This window comes from Oncorhynchus nerka, linkage group LG12 (genome assembly GCF_034236695.1).
Source record: "Oncorhynchus nerka isolate Pitt River linkage group LG12, Oner_Uvic_2.0, whole genome shotgun sequence".
Taxonomy (NCBI): Eukaryota; Metazoa; Chordata; class Actinopteri; order Salmoniformes; family Salmonidae; genus Oncorhynchus; species Oncorhynchus nerka.
This window is the reverse complement of record NC_088407.1, coordinates 29,514,380-29,539,148: the sequence shown is the minus strand read 5'-3', so window position 1 is coordinate 29,539,148 and position 24,769 is coordinate 29,514,380. Positions and strand designations below refer to the sequence as shown.

Sequence of the window (24,769 nt, the reverse complement as noted above, 5' to 3'; positions counted from 1 at the left end):
TTCGACGATAAACGCGAATCCGACCATCATCCCTGGTGAGACAAAACCGCGACTCGTCAGAGAAGAGCAATTTTTGCCAGTCCTGTCTGGTCCAGAGATGGTGGGTTTGTGCCCATAGGCAACATTATTGCCAGTGATGTCTGGTGAGGACCTGCCCTCAGTCCAGCCTCTCTCAGCCTATTGCGGATAGTCTGAGCACTGATGGAGGGATTGTGCGTTCCTGGTGTAACTCGGGCAGTTGTTATTGCCATCCTGTACCTGTCCCGCAGGTGTGATGTTCGGATGTACCGATCCTGTGCAGGTGTTGTTATACATGGTTTGCCACTGTGAGGACGATCAGCTGTCAGTCCTGTCTCCCTGTAGCACTGTCTTAGGCATCTCACAGTACGGACATTGCAATTTATTGCCCTGGCCACATCTGCCTCCTTGCAGCATGCCTAAAGCACATTCAGACAGATGAGCAGGGACCCTGGGCATCTTTCTTTTTGTGTTTTTCAGAGTCAGTAGAAAGGCCTCTTTAGTGTCCAAAGTTTTCAGAACTGTGACCTTGCCTACCGTCTGTAAGCTGTTAGTGTCTTAACGACCGTTCCCACAGGTGCATGTTCATTAATTGTTTATGGTTAATTGAACAAGCATGGGAAACAGTGTTTAAACCCTTTACAATGAAGATCTGTGAAGTTATTTGGATTTTTACGAATAATCTTTGAAAGACAGGGTCCTGAAAAAGGAATGTTTATTTTTTTGCTGAGTTTATATTATGTTTGTTTTCATACTTAACACTCCCTAGTCCTTGCTGATAACAAGCATACCATAACATGATGCAGTTACCATCATGCTTGAAAATATGAGTCCATCATTACTTTAAGGCATGAAAGTCAGTCAATCGCAAAATTTCAAGAACTTTGAAAGTTTCTTCGCCCTCCTTTCGGCAAATCTGATCACGACTCCATTTTGCTTCTCCCTTCCTATAAGCAGAAACTCAAACAGGAAGTACCCGTGCTAAGGACTATTCAACGCTGGTCTGACGAATCGGAATCCACGCTTCAAGATGGTTTTGATCACGCAGACTGGGATACATTCCGGGTAGCTTCCGAGAATAATATTGACAAATACACTGAGACGGAGACTGAGTTTATCAGGAAGTGTATAGGAGATGTTGTACCCACTGTGACTGTTAAAACATACCAAGGCAAAGGGTGGCTACTTTGATGAATCTCAAATGATTCCATATGTGTTATTTCAGTTTTAATGTGTTCACTATTATTCCACAATGTAGAAAATAGTCAAAATAAAGAAAAACCCTTGAATGAGTAGGTGTGTCCAAACTGTTGACCGGCACTGTACTTTTTAGTCAAACTAAATTCCCTCTCTATTGCCTTTGACTATTGTTGTATACAATGAATGCCAACCTTAGTAAGCAGAAAAAGAACACAACAATAGTCTACTATAATAACTACAATGATAAGAGACCACTATTTTAGCCATTGTAGAGTAGGTTTTCCTCAAAGGCCAAGTTTGCTCTCCACCATCCTTGGTCCTTCTATGGGGTCAGGGTTTACGGCACACAGAAGAGCTGTACAATTGAGTACAACCAACAGAATCAGCAATCTCTGTAAAGCCTGGATGGTCCCTCACCGTAAATAAACTGGCTATTAAATGTAATACCACTTGTTGTGTAAGAGAAAACACCACGTTGTTAAACATAGTGTTCAATTTCACATGTCAGAGGAAATATTGGGCTGTGTTCTTTAATGAGTCTCTAACTTTTTATATTTCCAATAAGGGAGTTATGAGCTCGATTATGCTCACTATTGGAAATGAAGGTACCTGACGCCAAAGGACAGGAAGCACAGAGAGGTAAATGTGATAAAATATTATTTAAATGCATAATTCCTTCCTCCTTTCTGATAGTGACATCACATAATTGGTGAAAGCATGCTAGTGGAAAGGTTTATGACACCAATCCAGTAAATTCAGGCTACTACAATGACACTGGAGAGAATAGCAGCCGTTTTACGGGCTACTGACCAATTGTGCTATTATGTGTGTTTTTTTGAGCTGATCATAATTTATTTTGTACATGTTTCACGCATCATTTTCTATAACCGAAAAGAGTTTCTGGACATCAGAACAGCGATCACTAACCTCGATTTAGATGAGGATTTTTGCTTCAATGAGTCGGAGGCAAATGACATACTGATCATCCCAGACCAGGCCCAAATTCCTGACACTCGAAGAAGGAAAAAGCGGTGCTATTGGCCGGCGTGTGGGATACCTGACGAGACCACGTCAGCGAGTGGATAAACCCCCTCTACCGTCCGTTATATTGGAGAACGTGCAATTACTGGAAAATAAACTGGACGAGCTCTGTTAGAGACAATCCTATCAACGTGATCTGAATAACTGTAATATCCGTTTCTCCAAGTTGTGGCTGAACAAGGACATGGAAAATATAAATCTAGCTGTTTTTTTCTATACATTGGCAAGACAGAACGGCAGCATTGGGCAAACTCGGGGGGTGGTGTGTGTCTCTTTGTTTTCAACAGCTGGTGCGCTGTAAGGAAGTCTCGAGGTTCTGCTCACCTGAATATGAATACCTCATGATAAGCTGTAGACCACATCAAGAGAGTTTTCACATATATTATTTGTAGCTGTCTACTTACCACCACAAACCAATGCTGGCACTAAGACCACACTCAATGAGCTGTATAGGGCCATGAGCAAACAACAAAATGTTCACCCAGCGGTGGCGCTCCTAGTGGCGGGTGATTTTACTGCAGGAAAACTGAAATCCTTATAACTTAATTTCTACCAGCATGTCACCTGATGCTAAGCTACAGGACTGTTTCGCTAGCACAGACTGGAATATCCACAGAAGATGAAATCTCTATTGCACTCCACACTGCCCTTTCCCATCTGGACAAAAGGAACACTTATGTGAGAATGCTGTTAATTGACTACAGCTCAGCGTTCAACACCATTGTGCCCTCCAAGCTCATCACTAAGCTAAGGACCCTGGGAATGAACACCTTCCTCTGCAACTGGATCCTGGACTTCCTAACGGGCCGCCCCCAGGTGGTAAGGGTAGGCAACAACACATCTGCCATGCTGACCCGCCAACATGGGGACCCATCAGGGGTGCGTGCTTAGTCCCGTCCTGTACTCCCTGTTCACCCATGACTGAGTAGCTGTGCACGACTTGACTAGCTGCATCATCGCTTGGTATGGCTACTTGGCATCTACCATAAGGCGCTACAGAGGGTAGTGCATACGATCCAGTACATCACTGGGGCCGAGCTCCCTGTCATACACATCCTCTATACTAGGCGGTGTCAGAGGAAAGCCCTAAAAGTTGTCAAATACTCCAGCTACCCAAGCAGTAACAGAGTGCCAAGTCTGGGACCAAAAGGCTCCTGAACAGTTTCTAACCCGAAGCCATAAGACTGCTGAACAGTTACTCAAATGGCTACCCTGACACGCACTCACACACACACACATACACACACACGCATATTGATGCCACACACGGACACACTTTCACACATGCGCTGCTGCTACTCTGTTGATTATCTATCCTGATTGCCTAGTCACTTTTACCTATACCTACATGTCAATATTACCTCAATTACCTCAACTACCTCGTACCCCTGCACATTAAGTCGGTATTCATCTTCCTATATTGTTTTTGTCTTTTATTATGTTACTATTTTCATTTATATTTTTTCATACTTTTTAACTCGGCATTGTTGGAAAGGGCTCGTTAGAAAGCACATTATAGTAAAGTCTACACCTCTTGTATTCGGCGCATGTGTAATACAATTCAATTAAATCTGATTTGAGGTTAGTGATTTCTTTTAGGAAGTGTGGAGGAAGGATGCATTGTAAGAGTATTGAAATCGAACAAGGCTCTAGAGTTTACAACCAAACGCTTTCTCCCTCCTTGATTAAAGATTAAATGATCATGTTTGTTTATACATGAGGCGGTTAGAGTCTCGGATAATATCTCCGTGTATAATCTCTAGACGAATGACTGAAAAAGGGATATTTACTTTTTGGACAGTTAACCTTTGAATTATGTCTGATTTGGCCTGGGTATGAGATACACTTTAATAAGGGTTAAGAGCGTGTGAACTTTGACCAAATCTCAGTTGTGCGACATACATTATCTGCAGGAATACAGACCAGAATGCAGTGTGAGTCAGTCAGAACAAAGCTAAGCTGAAACAGTCGGTCGCAACATTGATCATAACAAAGACCTTTCGTTGTGCTCTGAAAATGACTTTCCATTCCTTGTGAAAATACCAGCCTTGGAATTAAAATTCAATGTACATAAGGTGCAATAACGGTTGGGGAAGCTTGGCAGCCAGCCACATTTTGACCTCATGGTTTGGAGCTGTGGTGGCACAGCCCACAGAGAGAGAGAGAGGAGTGAGCGACACAGAGAGAGAGGCAGAGAGCGAGAGAGAGAAAGAGGTTAACTGCAGTTCCATCACACACAATGCCCCTGAAAGGACCCCGGCGCTCTAGCACAATTCTGCAGCTTCACCAACAATCAGTTGAACTCAAGTTCATCTATTTAGATTTACTCCTATTGTGTTTCGCACAGAATCTATCTAGCAATAGCGAGCGGGGGTAGGAATACAGGGTATTTATTGGGCTTTAAAAAGGTATTTACAGCCACATTTGTGGAGTGACTGCCGAGAGCAATGACTGTGAGGGGAGGGAAAAATTTTAACTTTACGTTTGGCCCCTGCCACTCTGCTCTAATCAATCAAACCCAGTAGGTTTCATCGTCTGATGAAATCACAGAAATAGGATTATGTCTTTGTGAACGCCACAAACCAAAGATTAGGGCTGTTGCGGTGACCGTATTACCACTCCACCGGCAGTCATGAGTCATGACCGCAGTCAAATTCCACGTGACCATTGAGTCACGGTAATCACCTCTTATGCACCCCGGACATGCGTTGGCTAACGACGTCCATCTAACCACTCTGACATCAATGCAAAAGAAATTGAAAATCACATAAATCCGTATCATGTTTTTAAAACTCACCTCACTGTCATCTATCAATTTGAAGAAAGATTTTCAACAATAGCTTGAAACTGAGTGGAAAACATGGTCATTGTGGATGTTGCTTCAAAGCCAAACAACAAAATAGACAGTGCATTCTAAGGTGATGCATTTAAAACACTGCATGCAGAACGCCCATACCCATATTAGAGCTTATTCATACGTATAGACCTGAATATGAGCCCCCCCAAATAAACTGAATTGAAATAATGATTGTGCCGTTATACAATCTAGCCTAATAACCTACCACATATTACACACAGAAGAAAAACATTTAAAAAATGGAATAGATTTAAGATGTCTTTGGCACATAATTGGTCCAGCTTATACTCCAAAATTAAAGAAATTCTAGTAATCGCCTTTGAGTGCGCACTGTATTACAGTGCCTTGGGAAAGTTTTTTGACCCCTTGACGTTTTCCACATTTTGTTACGTTACTGCCTTATTCTAAAATGAATTAAATATTTAAAAATGCCTATGCAATCTACAGTTTTAGAAAATTTTGCAAATATATTTGAAGTAAAAACAGAAATACCTTATTCACATAAGTATTCAGACACTTTGCTATGAGACTCGAAATTGAGCTCAGGTGCATCCTGTTTCCATCGATCATCCTTGAGATGTTTCTAATACTTGATTGGAGTCCACCAGTTGCAAATTCATTTGATTGGACATGATTTTAAAAGGCACACACCTGTCTACAATACCAGTCACAAGTTTGGACACACTTACTCATTCAAGGGTTTTCTTAATTTTTTACAATTTTCAAACAATGTAGAATAATAGTGAAGACATCACAACTATGAAATAACACATATGGAATCATGTAGTAACCAAAAAAGTGTTGAACAAATCTAAATATATTTTATATTTGAGATTATTCAAAGTAGCCACGCTTTGCCTTGATGACAGCTTTGCACACTCTTGGCATTCTCTCAACCAGCTTCTTCAACTAGTCACCTGGAATGCATTTCAATTAACATGTGTGCCTTGTTAAAAGTTAATTTGTGGACGTTATTTCCTTCTTAATGCCTTTGAGCCAATCAGTTGTGTTGGGATAAGATAGGGGTGGTATACAGAAGATTGCCTTATTTGGTAAAAGACCAAGTCCATATTATGGCAAGAACAGCTTTGAAAGTTTCAGAAGATTGGCTTATTTGCTAAAATACCATTTACATATTATGGCAAGAACAACTTTGAAAGTTTATTATTGATTTGTTTTATCTATTTTTATTTAACCTTTATTGAACTAGGCAAGTCAGTTAAGAAGAAATTAATATTTACAATGACGGCCTACCCCGACCAAACCCTAACCCGGACGACGCAGGGCCATTGTGCAGTCAGAAAAACAATCAAGAGCTATGATGAAACTGGCTCACATGAGGACCGCCACAGGAAAGGAAGACCCAGAGTTACCTCTGCTGCAGAGGATAAGTTCATTAGTGTCAACAGCACCTCAGATTGCAGCCCAAATAAATGCTTCACAGACTTCAAGTAACAGACACATCTCAACATCAACTGTTCAGGAGGAGACTGTGAGAATCAGGCCTTCATGGTCGAATTGCTGCATAGAAATGACTACTAAAGGACCCCAAAAAAATAATAGACTAGCTTGGGCCAAGAAACACGAGCAATGGACTTTAGACAGGGTGGAAATTTGAACTTTGGTCTGATGAGTCCAAACTATAGATTTTTGGTTCCAACTGCCGTGTCTTTGTGAGATGCAGAGTAGGTGAACGGATGATCTCCGCATGTGTGGTTCCCACCATCAAGCATGGAGGAGAAGGTGATATGGTATGGGGGTGCTTTGCTGGTGACACTGTCAGTGATTTATTTAGAATTCAAGGCACACTTAACCAGCACGGCTACCACAGCATTCTGCGCTTAGTGGGAATATCATTTGTTTTTCAACAGGATAACAACACACCTCCAGGCTATGTAAGAGCTATTTGACCAAGAAGGAGAGTGATGGAGAGCTGCATCAGATGACGTGGCCTCCACAATCACCCGACCTCAACCCAGTTAAGATGGTTTGGGATGAGTTGGACCGCAGAGTGATGGAAAAGCAGCCAACAAATGCTCAGCTTATCTGGGAACTCCTGTTGGACTGTTGGAAAATCATTCCAGGTGAAGCTGGTTGAGAGAATGCCAAGAGAGTGTACAAAGCTATCATCAAGGGTGGCTACTTTGAAGAATCTCAAATATAAAATAAATTTTGATTTGTCTAAGACTTTTCTGGATACTACATGATTCCATTTGTGTTATTTCATAGTTTTGATGTCTTCGCTATTATTCTACAATGTAGAAAATAGTTTTTTTTTTAAACAAAAAAAAAACTTGAATGAGTAGGTGTGTCCCAACTTTTGACTGGAACTGTATATAAGATCCCACAGTTGACAATGCATGTCGGAGCAAAAACCAAGCCATGAGGTCGAATGAATTTCCCATAGAACTCAGAGACAGGATTGTGTCGAGGCACAGCTTTGGGGAAGGGTACCAAATAAATGTCTGCAGCATTGAAGGTCCCCAAGAACAGTGGCCTCCATCATTCTTAAATGGAAGAAGTTTGGAACAACCAAGACTCGTCCTACAAAGTACTAAGTCAAGGGTCTGAATACTTACAGTTGAAGTCGGAAGTTTACATACACTTAGGTTGGAGTCATTAAAACTCCTTTCTCAACCACTCCACACATTTCTTGTTAACAAACTACAGTTTTGGCAAGTCGGTGAGGACATCTACTTTGTGCATGATACAACACATTTTTCCAACAATTGTTTATAGACAAATTATTTCACTTATAATTCACTGTATCACAATTCCAGTGGGTCAGAAGTTTACATACACTAAGATGATTGTGCCTATAAACAGCTTGGAAAATTCCAGAAAATTATGTCATGGCTTTATAAGCTTCTGATAGGCTAATTGACATCACTTGAGTCAATTGGAGGTGTACCTGTGGATGTATTTCAAGGCCTACCTTCAAACTCAGTGCCTCCTTGCTTGACATCATGGGAAAATCAAAAGAAACCAACCAGGATCTCGGAAAAAAATTGTAGACCTCGACAAGTCTGGTTCATCCTTGGGAGCAACTTATAAAATGACTGAAGGTACCACGTTCATCTGTACAAACAATAGTACGCAAGTATAAACACCATGGGACCACGCAGCCGTCATACTGTTCAGGAAGGAGACGCGTTCTGTCTCCTAGAGATGAACGTACTTTGGTGAGAAAAGAGCAAATCAATCCAGAACAACAGCAAAGGACCTTGTGAAGATGCTGGAGGAAACAGGTACAAAAGTATCTATATCCACAGGAAAACGAGTCCTATATTGACATAACCTGATAGGCAGCTCAGCAAGGAAGAAGCTACTGCTCCAAAACTGCCATAAAAGAGCCAGACTATGGTTTGCAACTGCACATGGGGACAAAGATCGTACTTTTTGGAGAAATGTGCTCTGGTCTGATGAAACTAAAATAGAACGGTTTGGCCATAATGACCATCATTATGTTTGGAGGAAAAAGGGAGAGGCTTGCAAGCCGAAGAACACCATCCCAAGCGTGAAGCACGGTGGTGGCAGCATTATGTTGTGGGGTACTTTGCTGCAGGAGGGACTGGTGCACTTCATATCATGAGGAGGGAAAATTACGTGGATATATTGAAGCAACATCTCAAGACATCAGTCAGGAAGTTAAAGCTTGGTCGCAAATGGGTCTTCCAAATGGACAATGACCCCAAAAATACTTCCAAAGTTGTGGCAAAATGGCTTAAGGACAACAAAGTCAAGTTATTGGAGTGGGAATCACAAAGCCCTGACCTCAATCTATAGAAAATGTGTGGGCAGAACTGAAAAAGAGTGTGCGAGCAAGGAGGCCTAGAAACCTGACTCAGTTACACCAGCTCTGTCAGGAGGAATGGGCCAAAATTCACCCAACTTATTGTGGGAAGCTTGTGGAAGGCTACCCGAAACATTTGACCCACGTTTAACAATTTAAAGGTAATGCTACCAAATACTAATTGAGTGTATGTAAACTTCTGACCCACTGTGAATGTGATGAAATAAATAAAAGCTAAAATAAATCATTCTCTCTACTATTATTCTGACATTTCACATTCCTAAAATGAAGTGATGATCCTAACTGACCTAAGACATTGAATCTTTACTATGATTAAATGTCAGGAATTGTGAAAAACTGAGTTTAAATGTATTTGGCTAAGGTGTATGTAAACTTCCCACTTCAAATGTATGTAAATATGATATTTCTATTTAAACATTTTTATAAATGAGCAAACATTTCTAAAAACCTATTTTTGCTGTGTCATTATGGGGTATTATGTGTCGATTGATGAGGAAAAAAAAGAGATGTAATCAATTTTAGAATTAGGCTGTAATCTAACAAAATGTGGAAAAAGTCAAGGGGTCTGAACACTTTCCGAATGCACTGTATTATGATTACTGTATGGACTGGTTACCTTATGGTTGCCTTATGCTATGCTCCAATCTTTCTATCCACGAGTCTGGGAGATAACGTATAGGCCTAGGTGATGCTGTTGGTTCATTGATTGTGCTTATAGAGTTAGCCCACAATTATGGTGAATTTGTATTTGATTTTTAATAGCCAGGTGAAAGCTCTGATCCCCTATTGATGTCACCTTTTAAATCATCTTCAATCAGTGTAGAGAGGAGGATAGAGGTCAAAGAAGGATTTTTGAGACATGGATTGTGTATGTGTGCCATTCAGACGGTGAATCGGCAAGACAAAATATTTAAGTGCCTTTGAACGGGGTATAGTAGTAAGTGCCAGGCACACTGGTTTGAGTGTGTCAAAAACTGCAAAGTGGCTGGGTTTTTCACACTCAATATTTTCCCATGTGTATCAAGAATGTTCCACCCCCCAAAGGACATCCAGCCAACTTGACACAACTGTGGGAGCATTGGAGTCAACATGGGCCAGCATCCCTGTGGAACGCTTTCGGGCACCTTGTAGAGTCTATGCGCTGATGAATTGAGGCTGTTCTGAGGGCAAACGGGGGTACAACTCAATATTAGAAAGGTGTCCTTAATATTTTGTACACTCAGTGTGTATTAAATGGATTTATTAGACTTTTTTAAATGTAGGGGCCTAGACGTTCCAAAGTCTTGCATCAGTGGCTTGTAAGTGTGATGGTGTGGAGATGCTAAACAGAATTTTATGACTGCCGCAGTCCTACCAAAGACTTCTTCTTCTTCCCTTCTTCTTCTCCGGTCAGATGAGACTTTGGCGAATCCTGGCCGATGAGTCGTGTCACCTTGTCTGCGAGCAACTGAGATTATGTTGTGTTTGCGAGAAGCTGACCTTTTCCGAGCAGCGTCCATTTTAAATAGGAAAATGATTGCCGTTCAGAGATATGGCGGCGCGGGGACGACGAGCCTTTCAATCAAGCCCGCTGTGACTGGATAAATGTTTCATTTTCACTTTGCATTAGGCAGATTGGAAGGATTGTGAGATTTGGGTTTCCCGGGTGTGACCGGTGAACAGGTTCTCCACAGGAAGCCATCTTTGTTTTTTTTCCTGAATGCCAGCTGCCATGTGAGGACTGGCTTTCCTGAACGGCAGGTTGGCAGGGCTGTGACACTTTTGTAATGACTGGATTAAAGGGTTCCGGGAAAATAACATTACATGGCGAGACTTTGGGCTTAAATAAACTCCCTGACACATTACACAATGAGTGACACAATGAGTTTAGAGGGCATCCAGCCTCTCTCATGCACATGAGCCTACACTGTTGGGGTAGCATACGCTAACAAGCATGTAGATTAATGGAATAATTTCCATGTTTTCACATACAATGTACCAGGGGTGACTCAGTCCAACCGGGACACCCAGTGATGTTTTCGCAGTGACCATGAAGCATAATCAAAAGTTGAAGGTCTTTAACATACCAACCTTTTGTTCTGAATGACAGACGGCATTTTAATTCATCGAAATCATGAATCCTTCTCCGATAACACCTCCAATCTGACCCTAATATGCAAACAGATAAGAAACAAGCCTCATGTTTACCTCGTATTCCTGCGAAAACTTTAGGTTGTCGTTGGCTTTCAAACGCTCCAGATGATCGGCTAGGTCCAGGATGGGGATCGGTGGGTGGCTGGCCATGCCTGTCAATCAAACGGGTGAGAGGTCAGTCGCCAGGGGTGAGGGGTCGATACCACGGTTACAACCAGTGAATCATTATAAAAGCAGCATGTGTGTAACAGGGAGATGGAGAAGTGGATCGTTGTTAGGCTATTCTTTCACTCAAAGCAGTGGCATGCTCATAGGAAGATATGGACAGGAAAGGAAGTCAATGAGAAGTCATCGAACAGACTTCACTTCCTGTAACACTTCCTACTGTGAGAGAAGAATGTTATTCACACCGAAGCGGCCGGTGGGAGATAGCATGACGGAAGACATACTCACAAACAAACAAAACAAACCACAAACAAACAAATCACGAAGTTAGGCCAAGATGTTGTCTGCTTTGAGTGATGACATGTTACTAGGGGGTGTACTTTTTTAACTCCGCCTCCTGCGATGGATGACATGGCAATAAGTAACGTGTGGATTAGATGGGGGTGAGATTGACTACAAGTTTACGTAGAAAGGAGGAGGAGAGGGGGATGAAGGGAAAAAAACAGAACAAAACAAAAGAGAGAAAGAAAGAATGTGGTGAATGCATAAACAAGACCAACTAACTTGACAAATGGAGGTTACTGGGGTAACCGGGGTCACCTGAACCTGCGGAGGAAACGGCGGTATAAATAAAAAGTCTTAGACGATCTTAGAAATGTGATGAATGTTTTGTTTTAGGGGTAGAAACTGTTGGGGAAGGTAACTGACGGAAACTAGAATTATACACTATCACCTAAATGTCACACAGATCTGTTAGTAACGCACACATTGACATGCTAGAAGCTAGCCTACGCCACCATGTGTAAATCGGTGGGAAGGACATGAAAACACTCAACAAAACAGAGCCGGGAAACAATTCGGAGGCGTTGAAGAACTGAGTCAAGCGATCGCACAATCCTATCATAATGAGATCCATTCTGACCATCAGATATCCTACAAAGTCTGCAGGCAGGAAGTTTCACCTTGCATAAAAAAACTTTGGTGGACTTTACTTTGACAAGGTAGAACTGACATTGTAAATAGTGTTCGCACACAGGCTACCAAATGTATTCTGTATAAGTTGTTTGTGGTGAAGGTATGTGAGAGAAGAGAGCAGAGAAGGGGGGTTGTGTGGGGTTGACCGAAGTCACTATGTATGTCCAGGCTTAAACACAGCTCCCGAAACGTTGACTAAGGACAAGTGCTGTCACCCAGTCCCAGATAGCAGAGGTTTCATAATAGCCGGGACACGGTGACGGTTTTCCCACTCTCCCGCCTGAGACAAGTGTCTGCAAGGGCAAGTCAGTGGTCTTTTCATCTACACTGATAACACAAGTGGGCATTAGCTAATGGAAAAAGCGAAAAAGCGGGGCCTCTTTTCTCCCGCACTCACTCGCTCTATTTTTCCAAGAGGGTGTTTCTATCGGCCCCTACCACTCAAGACCCATTTTCAGCCGCCGGTTGACAATGGAACTACCACTCGCCGCGTGGCGCCATGCACACATCAAGCATCCTCAAGATGGAAATAAGCATTGAGGAGCAGCGAGGTGAGAGAGGGAGGAAAAGAGGGAGCGAGGGAGGGAAGAGAAACTAAGTCTAATGTAGCACCAATCAGAATTGGAGAAGAAGCTCTAAAAGAGAGAGACAAAGATGTTTGGACCGCTCGAGCAAGTCGAGAGCCACTTTGAGAGGCTCTTTGGAAAATGAGAATGGTGTGCGAGACTAATCAAGATGGTTGTAGAGGATTCTGGAAATAGGGAAAGTGTGGTGGTTTAGATCACTCTGAAGTCCCCTTCTCAAAGTGAAAACTGAGAGGGGAAAAAACGCCCCCTTTGCCAAGTTTGACATTTCCAGTAATGGATATAACGTCATTGAGAGTAGGGGTTTAATAAATATGCATAATCTTTCAAAAAAAATCTGCCTGCGGCTGGGATATTTTATTTCCTTTTCATATGAGCTGACCTGAAAAATGTGGATTTGATATTACATTATTGTCAGTCCCCGAACACCTGTCCCACTGCTCTCGCTGCCAGAAGAACTCCAGTACCAAGTTGAGCGTGTCTCTTCACTCAAAAAAATAAAAAATGCATTGGCTATCCAAGGGACAAATGGACTGTGACAGCCATCTTTTCCCCCTCGGCAACAAAAAGGGGTCACAGAACCAGGCAGCTTAGGCATAACCGCTGTTCACCTCGAAGGTCAAAAGGGAGGGGACGTTTGTGTTCACAACTTGTCACTGGCCCACTCTCCACTGCCTCATGTACAGGATGTAACATGGCACTGTGACTTCCAACATGCTACACTGTCACTTTGAGACTAGTGTTAGCTTGGCAAAGGCTGCACCGACCTACAGATGTAGGATCTTAATTTGATCACTCTTTTGTTGCTGAGAATTTTCCTTCACAGCAGTGTAAACGTGTAGTGTTTTCAATGTTTAAAAATATTTCCACTTTAAAATGTCAGTCTTGATTTGCCATAATGAAAAATGTATCAACCCCACATAATAATTCACATTTATTTTCATGCTATAGCAAACTGTCTCAAATAAATATCCTACATCTGTAGCTGACCCATGAAGACAAGGATGATGGTAACTGCCATGAAAGTATTAGCCTTGCACTGCTGTCTTCAGCACCTCTCTTTGCTCTCTCTCTCTGTCTCCTGGGAGGAGTTCATCAGTTTTGACCCTGTGCATCTTTTCCCCACCACCTGTCCATTTTCCATCATGTCCTGCCACACTTTGAACAATGACCCCCCCTGAATGTTGTAGTCATGGGAACTCTGTGAGAAGTGTTGGTTTAGCATTTAGGTGTTGACTTTTAAAGAGGTCATGCCTGAGCAAGCACATCGCAAAGAGGAGACATTCACACACTTTCCCAATGATAACAAACAGATTTGATATATTACATTAATTAATACATTAGATGTCCGTAATTTCTTAAATCATTGAGTGATTATGGATCTAGAAAGCTTTGCAGTGGTTTGTGTGATTTATGTTTGCTATCACAAAATTCCTTTACCAGGCGTTTGGAAGTTCATGCGTCGAAGCTCCACAGGGTCGGTGGGGTTATGAGACGGAATCTCCTTACTGTTGGGCAGACTTCCTTTTCTAGCTTCGGATTCTGCCCTTTTCCTGTGGGGATAAAACATGAATACTTAAAAAAAAATATTTTGTGTTCTATCGTTTTTTCGGTGCATTTTCATCCCTTTTGAAGATATTTCCCAAAATGAAATGACATCCGTATAAAATTTATACATTTTCCATATACAATGTCTTGATGATGAATTACATCTGATGGGTTCCAGCATAGTTTGCGTCCTCCTTTAATCCGCCAGATTGTGTTATGTTTTGTATACATGGGGATGAATGCTACTCTTAGTGGGACATATATCTTAATGTTCATACAAGTTGATCAGATTCACATTTCAAGAAGCATGAAGTTAAAGCCCAGTAAAGAACTTTAGGGCATCTTTAATTCATTCCGATAATGGGAATGCGGTCAAAAAAATTCCATATCATGCTTATGAGAGGATAGAGAGGTGCCATAAATACACTCAATCCCTCTATTAACCTTCATGGCATTGGGAGATTTTATCAATTAAATATAATCCATCTACTTCAAGGATATAATGCTTTTGACCACTTATTTATAAAACTGTGCAGTCTCTGACAAAGATCTTTGACAAAGAGATCTGCCCAAAGACTCAATACGGTGACATTCCATCTGTCTAACAAGAAGTGTACAGAGTACAAGGGGGACTAGCACTATACGAGAAGTGACCTTTCAAAATAGTTTAGCATCATTTGACCTCTGACCTCCAACCTCTCTTCATTAGGGTTAAGTAAAATCACTAACCTGTGACCTTTGCATTATATGGGAAGCAATGAGGCTTGTGTAAATAGCCTGGGGGGGTCAATGGTGTAATGGTCAAAAACAACAGCAAGGATGAAATGGGTCGTGTGAGGTCATCGTTGCATGCGTCTGAAAACAAGTAGATGGGACCATAAAGAATGAGTCATACGATTTGCTACATTTGGTGGAGAATGCAGGCATGAAAAATAAAGGCTGAATATGATAGCATGGGTACATCTGAACAGATATCTGAACACATACAATAGTCTATGTATGACATTGCAAGAGTACGGCAGAGTGTACCTACAACTTAATAGCCATCTAGCAATGCAAGGGCTCATTTGGTAAAAACACAGGGTTAATCCAATTGAAAGCTGAATAAAAAATGGAATGAAATGATTTGGGAGTAGGAAAGCTGGGCAAACGCTGTTAAAGTGTTACAGTACCGGTACAGTATAGTGCTTTCCCGGCCAGTGAGTACAATTGGCTGTGATGTAATGCTGTTGAAGAAATATATCTATTTGTGATATATTATTGGCATTCAATGTTCATGCCAACTAGCATTTTGAGAAGTAAGGAGAAAGTGGGGGGGAGCAGTCTTGGCATTGTAATGCATGTTGGTTCTGTTCAAGGCATGCAAGTCAGTTGTTTCTTGCGTACAAGCGGTGAGACATTGAATCCAGTAGAAATCTAAGAAATAAGGATTTCTAGGGGTTGTGTTTATCAAGAAATTGACCATTTGTATTGAGACAGACAGGACATTTAGACATGTTTGGTCAATGGAAAAGGTGATATGGGTTTTTGTCAAATACGAAATAATATTACTATTTTTAATGTAATGTAGGGTGAGAGTAATGGAAGAATGGAAAGCACACATACATTTTTTGAAAATGAACTGTCCTGGCTGATCAAATATATGATGTCGATTCAAATACTATCATTTGGAACGTAGGTCAGAATTCAATCAATGCAAACAGCTGACTTTAAAAAGTGCTTTGGAATTGCACAGCAATGGGGGAACTCACTTTCTGCAATGATTGAACTCTGCCCAACAAGCTAGAGGGTAGGACATGTCTGCAAAGGGATAAAAAGAAGGGTTGAGGTGGGGATAGTTGTGGTATTGTCAGCCATATCACATCCTTTCACTCTTACCTGTCTGGTTTGCTGCTCCATTCGTAAGCAAGGAAAAGAAAGCATGACAGGATGTTAGCTGGCACGACAACGTGATCCGTCGCTATGACGACTTAATAATCCTGACAACAGTATCATGCCCCATGGCCGAAGTTGAACTACGACGCTAATATTTTATACTGTAATGCGCTATTTCCTGTTTAAGAAGAATAAACATGTGTCTAACTACAAAAAGACAACTGAGCGACAACAATCGCATCTCAATGTTGGTTGGCATGCGATATTAGTGTCCTTTCACTACCGACACCACACTCAATTATGTCACCTTGGGTACTTGTCGTTTAAAATCATATAATCTCATCCCAGGTGCAATCCAAAGATGTATTGTTTATTTAGTAGTTTCAGGTGATTGTTTGTCACTCGAGCATGGAAGTGCTCTTGTGTATCTGATTACTGTATATCCTAAAGAATAACTACATCAAGGCAACAACACAGGACAATTGTGATAATAATGATTACTAATTATACAAAATAATGTGCTTGCATAGAGTTTCTAAGAAAATATATAAAAAAAGATTAGATAATAAAATTTGAGTTTAACGTTGTAACAAAAGCCACTTATGTTTGTTGTGATCTATAATGGTGTCTGGGACATAGGGAACCTTCACTTTCAGCTCAGATGAACATAAACAATTTTGTGACCTGTATCCAAGTGTGTATGTAGGTGTGCATCTTGCTGTGACTGATTTATACAGTTAATCAGCAATGCTGTGGGGCTATTATTTCATCCTTCCCCCCTGCCGCAACACACACAGTAACATGAATGTTGTCCTTTGCTCCTCACACAGGGCACCAATTCTACTACATACAAATGTATCTTAACAAGTGAAACATTTCCTGGTTATGTTCCCGGAAAGTCCCGACACGCTGGTGACATTGACTTAATAAACAAGTTGGTGACATTGACTTAGTAAACACATTGACTTGGTAAACACGCTGGTGACATTGACTCGGTAAACACGCTGGTGACATTGACTTAGTAAACACAGTGGTGACATTTACTTAGTAAACACGGTGGTGACATTAATTTAGCAAACACGCTGGTGAAATTGACTTGGTAAACACGGTGGTGACATTAACTTAGTAAACACGCTGGTGACATTGACTTAGTGAACACGATGGTGACATTGACTTAGTAAACACGATGGTGACCTTGACTTAGTAAACACGCTGGTGACATTGACTTAGTGAACACGATGGTGACATTGACTTAGTAAACACGATGGTGACATTGACTTAGTAAACACGCTGGTGACATTGACTTAGTAAACACGGTGGTGACATTAATTTAGCAAACACGCTGGTGAAATTGACTTGGTAAACACGGTGGTGACATTGACTTAGTGAACACGATGGTGACATTGACTTAGTGAACACGATGGTGACATTGACTTAGTAAACACGATGGTGACCTTGACTTAGTAAACACGCTGGTGACATTGACTTAGTAAACACGGTGGTGACATTAATTTAGCAAACACGCTGGTGAAATTGACTTGGTAAACACGGTGGTGACATTAACTTAGTAAACACGCTGGTGACATTGACTTGGTAAACACAGTGGTGACATTGACTTAGTGAACACGATGGTGACATTGACTTAGTGAACACGATGGTGACATTGACTTAGTGAACACGATGGTGACATTGACTTAGTAAACACGATGGTGTCATTGACTTAGTAAACACGATGGCGACCTTGACTTAGTAAACACGCTGGTGACATTGACTTGGTAAACACAGTGGTGACATTGACTTGGTAAACATGGTGGTGACATTGACTTGGTAAACATGGTGGTGACATTGACTTAGTAAACACGATGGTGACCTTGACTTAGTAAACACAGTGGTGACATTGACTTGGTAAACACTGTGGTGACATTGACTTAGTAAATGCTCTGGTGACATTGACTTGGTAATTGTCGTGTAAATCTTCCCAGGCGCAAACAGAAACCAGAGGAGGATCCCTCTACGTTGATTCCATACCTGACAGTTAGTTCTTAAATCAAATAAAATCTAATATTATTGGTCACATGCAGATGTTATTGCGAGTGTAGTGAATTACTTGTACTTCAAGTTCCAACAGTGCAGCAATAAAAAACAAGTAATATAACAATTCCACAACAACTACCCAAAACACACAAATCTAACTAAAGGTATGGAATAATAATATATACATATAAATATACGGCATAGGCAAGATGCAATAGATGGTATAAAATACAGTATATACATATTGGATGAGTAATGCAAGATATGTAAACACGCTTAAAGTGGCATTATTAATTATTAAAGGGACTAGTGACCCATTTATTTAAGTGGCCAAGTCTGTATGTAGGCAGCAGCCTCTCTAAGCTCTACTCGGGTGCCCCTGGCATTGAACGACCAAAACAGTCAACATGGAAGGACAATCAAATTGTCACCTACGCCTAGAGCAAGTAAATAGCCATAGGACTCAATGATGTTTGATTGCCTTCCGATTATAGTGACATATTTAACAAATACCTATGCATTCAGGGGTACTATGTTCGTTCTCGATTGGCGTTGAGTGAAAAACATATCTATTGATAGGCTGACTATAAGCCCAGGCTTCACTTCTCTCAAGACTGATTCTCCCAGTAATGTGTTAATACACTTTACAGTGCCATTCAATGTGGATGCTATGGAGACTGCTTCACTTGGCCCAAAGCAGTATTCAATCAAGGTGAAAAATATAAGAGGGAGAAGCTAGGATAGAGAGAAATGTGTCCCTGTTAAAGCACCAGGTCAACCGGGGGTCACAAAACAGGCCTGGAGCTTGGCTCTCTTGTGTATGTGTGTGGTTCTAAAGCAGCATGCACTGCCACACAGCAGATACTCTGAGCGCTCCCCTTCTACGCTTGACTGATGGACGGTGGGGGCGAACGGTCAGCTTCCGCTGGAGGTTCAGACAAAGAGCTGCTGTGATGTCTTCTGTGTATGTGTGTGTGTGTGTGTGTGACTGTGTGTGTGATTGAGTGTGTCTATCTGATAGGTAGACTGTTTGTGTGACAGTGTATTTGAATGTGCTTCGTTTGACTTTGATGATGCAAGTCTCTCTCTCTCTCGCGCTCTCTCTCTCTCGCGCTCTCTCTCTCTCTCTCTCTCTCGCTCTCTGTCTCTCTCTCTCTCACTCGTGTGCTTCCCTTTCTTTAGTCCTTACCTCTTGTACAGGAGGATGGCGATGACGATGCAGATGATGAAGACCACAGCGAGCACTGGGCCCACCACCCAGATAAGTCCCTCCTCCTCGTCAATGATTGGCTGGGGGTCAAGGTCAGCTGACACGACAGGGTCGGAGTAGGGGCTGGTGGCATACATGGTCTGGGAAGGAGAGGAAGGGGAGTTGTATTAGTCATCACTGTGTTATTTTATTGGGGTTCTCAGGCTACACTTTACATAAACTACTAGTGGAATAACTTATTTAATAACCACGCAATAGGCCTACTCTACACTACCACGCAGGTAGTGTAGAGTAGAGTAGAGAATGGGAAATTGTTTTATCACCACAATGTAGTTAGGTATCCAGGCAACAATAGTAAATATTTTTGGCTGACTCTAATGCCACTATTTCTCTGCCACCCATGACTTTGAAAACATATTCTGTGGTCCCAGTTCAGACTATGTTCCTAGGTTCCTGAAGTGATATCTTATTCCTGACTGTGTAGCTTTGTAGAAAAACAACCTGCACTCTCTCACATATCTATCAACTCTCACAGCTGAGCTCCAATCAATAGACCTCAGCCCTTCTGTGAGGCCACCGCAAGTTCAAAAGTGTCCAAGTTTCAACTGTTCCTCTTCAAGTACATGTATATTCGGTCAGTCTGACTTTCACAAAGACATCAGGACAACCTGTATGTGCCGAGTAGGCTAAGATTTGCCCATTCCAAGTTATTGTGTCAATGCAAATGTACAAATTCAACTATCCAAATGAAATGGGCACGTTCGTAATATCCGTAACATCTCTCATTTGTGATTGAGTACATTTATACCGTTCTGAGCGGAACGAGATAAAGACTGGGGGCTTTGGGGCAAAGAAAAAGCCAATCAGTGCTGTGGTGGGCAAATTAAAGATTTCCCCCCATTTTGTCCGCTCGCCCACCTGCCATTATCATCCTCCTAGATCTGTAGTCAAGACTGGGCGGAGTCCAAGACAGACTCCCTTAAAACCTTGCAGGTCATCAAATCCATCATTCTGATGCATTTAGCCAGCTAATCATGCCCCTTTCTCCTTTGATCCACACTCTCCTTCTCGTCTCTCTCTCTCTCTCTCTCTCTCTCTCACACACACACACACACACACACACACACACACACCCTAGCTACAGTGGAGGAGATAATGGCGTCCACACGTAGGTGTGCAATTAAAGAGGAGTCCCGTTATCGAGTTATTCCTGCGATTGACAGGAGGCTTTGGGGGATTTCCCCTATACAGTAGCAGTACTTTTTCAGGGACCAGGGCTCAAACAGACTTGACGTAGCACATCCAGCCAAGGGACGTGCCCCCTGCCAAGATGCAATTGATTTTGGTCTTTGACGTTTAATACGCAACTTTAAACATGAGGGAAAATTATTCCTGGAAAAGGAAATCGACAGAGGGACGACTGTTGCGCCTGTCTGAACTAATTCCTTTATGGAGTGGGGTGTCTAAGAGAAGAGAAGGAAACAAAGGATGAGAGAGAGAGAGAGAGAGAGAGAGAGAGAGAGAGAGAGAGAGAGAGAGAGAGAGAGAGAGAGAGAGGTTTTCTTAGAAAAAAGCATAACAAGGCATATACTTACATTTTCAGAGATCTCGAGGACAGCAAGCACAAAGAAGATGTACTCTTGGCCGTTGGCGAGCTGCTTGTTTTCAAAGTCCCCATAGATCTTGGTGTCTCCCAGAGTGAACTCGGTAGGAAGGTCTTTGAAGTAGGCAGCGATGTAGGCTTTGGGCTCAGCTTGCCTCCGGAAGCGAAGGCCTCGGCTTGTTCGGTTAATCTCTTTGAGCAGCTAAAAGTGAAAAGAGTTGAGACGATGTAGCTAGACAGTCGATAAAAATGTTGTTTTGCAGTCATACACACATGGACACAAACACACACACACAACTACAAATCTGTGTTACATCCCTTCTGATTACAAAAGCTCAAACTACTGATTGCAACGGAAGAGGAAATATTCCCATTTGGATTTCATTTGTTTTATGCTGCAAGGATTTCAAGATGTGTGGATTTTCCGAAATGAGCTTCTATAATAACCGTGAATACTGTCAAACATTTCAAAATGATTTCAAGTTTAAAAAAATATTATTTTTTGTTGTTGTTGAAAGGCGACAATGTTTTGAAGTTCCAGTGGCATGAAATATAATAGGAAGAGATGCCCTGCTCTGCTGTGTGTGTGTGTGTGTGTGTGTATGTCTCAGCCTCCATTATTTATGCTGCAGTAGTTTATGTGTCGGTGGGCTAGGGTCAGTCTGTTATATCTGGAGTACTTCTCCTGTCTTATCCGGTGTCCTGTGTGAATTTAAGTATGCTCTCTCTAATTCTCTCTTTCTTTCTCTCTCTCGGAGGACCAGAGCCCTAGGACCATGCCTCAGGACTACCTGGCATGAGGACTCCTTGCTGTCCCCAGTCCACCTGGCCGTGCTGCTGCTCCAGTTTCAACTGTTCTGCCTGCGGCTATGGAATCCTGACCTGTTCACCGGACGTGCTACCTGTCCCAGACATGCTGTTTTCAACTCTCTAGAGACAGCAGGAGTGGTAGAGATACTCTTAATGATCGGCTATGAAAAGCCAACTGACATTCACTCCTGAGGTGCTTACTTGCTGCAGCCTCGACAACTACAGTGATTATTATTATTTGACCATGCTCGTCATTTCTGAACATTTGAACATCTTGGACATGTTCTGTTATAATCTCCACCCGGCACAGCCAGAAGAGGACTGGCCACCCCTCATAGCCTGGTTCCTCTCTTGGTTTCTTCCTATGTTTTGGCCTTTCCAGGGAGTTTTTCCTAGCCACCATGCTTCTACACCTGCATTGCTTGCTGTTTGGGGTTTTAGGCTGGGTTTCTGTACAGCACTTTGAGATATCAGCTGATGTACAAAGGGCTATATAAATAAATTTGATTTGATTTGATGTGTGTGTAGGCATAATGCATAATCTTTAGAAGGAATGAGAGGCAAATATATGGTAAAGTGACTGAATACTTGTCGATAGGTAGAGATGGACTTCATTCTCTTAATATTGTTTTGATACATTCCCATCAGACTCCCCAGACACCAGCAACCTTTTTAGAACCATCATGACCACATGATGGCTTGTAGTCATTGGAATGTACTTATTAAAACAGTATAATAGCAAATGCCCTGTGGCATGCCACACAATATAGGTGAGGCTACTCATTGAAAGTGCTGAGCGCACCAAATGTACTGTAAGTACCAAGCCCCTAAAGGTATCAATTCAACAACAATGAAATGGTGTTCTGTTTCTTGCTGAGCATGGGTAATTAAATACACGCACGTGCACGCGCACGCACGCGCACACGCACACACACACACAAAGAACACCCTTGGCTCAATTTCCTACATCCAAGAAAGTGGTGAGTCCCTGAGCAAGTGCAGTGTGTCATAACAGAAAAATTCTGCCTCAGAGCATTAGCACCAGGCTAGCCCCCATCACAAATTCCATTGTAACACTGCACTAATAGGGAGACCAGATATTATTTACCCACTAGCAACACCAGGCAACATGATCAGAATGTGAATCAGATCATATGCGTACAATGGGAGTGTGATTGCTTAGGCACAAAAAAAAAGCCACATTTGTCTCGCTCTTATGGGAAAGTGTAATGTTATGCAGGTCTACGCTCAAGTGCTATTGTTATAGGCTACATAACTAGGTCTAAGTATACCTATGTGGTTTTGGGTGCAATAACGCCAACAAAACATGATTCAGTGTATGTAATGGTGTGAGACATCTTACTGGTTTTATGTCTGCTTGATTTATACTGAACAAAAATATAAACGCAACATGCAACAATTTCAGTTCATATAAGGAAATCAGTCAATTGAAATACATTCATTAGGCCATAATCTATGGATTTCACATGACTGGGAATACAGATATGTATCTGTTGGTCAAAGATACCTTTAAAAAATGGTAGGGGCGTGGATCAGAATACCAGTCAGTATCTGGTGTGACCACCATTCGCCTCATGCAGTGCGACACATCTCCTTCGCATAGTGTTGATAAGGCTGTTGATTGTGGCCTGTGGAATGTTGTCCCACTCCTCTTCAATGGCTGTACAAAGTTGCTATCAATCCAGAGCATCCCAAACATGCTCAATGGGTGACATGTCCGGTGAGTATGCAGGCCATGGAAGAACTGGGACATTTTCAGCTTTCAGGAATTGTGTACAGATCTTTGCAACATGGGTCTGTGTTAAAACATAAAGTGATGCTGGCGGATGAATGGCACGACAATGGGCCTCAGGATCTTGTCATGGTATTTCTGTGCATTCAAATTGCCATCAATAAAATGCAGTTGTGTTTGTTGTTGGTAGTTTATGCCTGCCCATACCATAACCCCACCGTCACCTTGGGGCACTCTGAAACACAACGCCATACATGTGATCTGCGGTTGTGAGTCCGGTTGGACGTACTGCCAAATTCTCAAAAATGACGTTGGAGGCGGCTTATGGTAGAGAAATGAACACTCGATTCTCTGGCAACAGCTCTGGTGGACATTCCTGCAGTCAGCATGCCCATTGCATGATCCCTCAAAACTTGAGACATCTATGGCATTGTGTTGTGTGACACAATGTCACATTTGAGAGCGGCCTTTAATTGTTCCCAGCACAAGGTGCACCTGTGTAATGATCCTGCCGTTTAATCAGCTTCTTGATATGCAACACCTGTCAGGTGGATGGATTATCTTGGCAAAGGAGAAATGCTCACTAACAGGGATGTAAAACAAATATGTGCACAAACTTTGATAGAAATAAGCCTTTTGTGCGTATGGAAAAGTTCTGGGATCTTTTATTTCAGCTCATGAAACATGGGACCAACACTTTACATGTTGTGTTTATATTTTTGTTCAGTGTTTGTGGTTTAAGCCTACCCAAAAGTACACGTCGTATCAACGTGAGCCAACTTCATATCTCTCTCTCTGGAGTGCGTGTGTGTCTATCAAGTTTCTACACTGGCTTTGGCTCTGGGGGTGTTGTCACTACTCGATAATGTCTTCAATCATATCCCTTGTCAACACGGCTAAAACAAGCCGTCCTTGGGAAAATTTGTGAAAAGGTGAGAGCCCAATACTGACCAACAAACCATTTCTGATGGGAGGGGGCGACTTTCTGGTTATTGGTCAAGTCTTGAGACAGATGAGACTCAGTGAAACAACATGGTTCTTCTCAAGAGATAAAGTGTATGCTCATAGTGTTTTTGTTTGCTCTATTTACTGAATTAGGAATAAATCATCCCCATAAGTACCTACCCACAATGACAAGTAAAGTATTAA

The 24,769-nt window shown here is 42.0% G+C and overlaps 1 protein-coding gene across 1 annotated transcript in view; it reads right to left on the bottom strand.

Moving 5' to 3' along the window:
* Window positions 1-24,769, bottom strand: part of LOC115138079 (receptor-type tyrosine-protein phosphatase delta-like) — a 206,512-nt gene that overhangs the window by 32,871 nt on the left and 148,872 nt on the right. Inside the window, 5 exon segments of the mRNA XM_065025473.1 lie at window positions 11,118-11,215; window positions 11,793-11,834; window positions 14,228-14,340; window positions 19,434-19,594; window positions 21,050-21,259. Coding sequence (XP_064881545.1) covers window positions 11,118-11,215; window positions 11,793-11,834; window positions 14,228-14,340; window positions 19,434-19,594; window positions 21,050-21,259 — 624 coding nt within the window.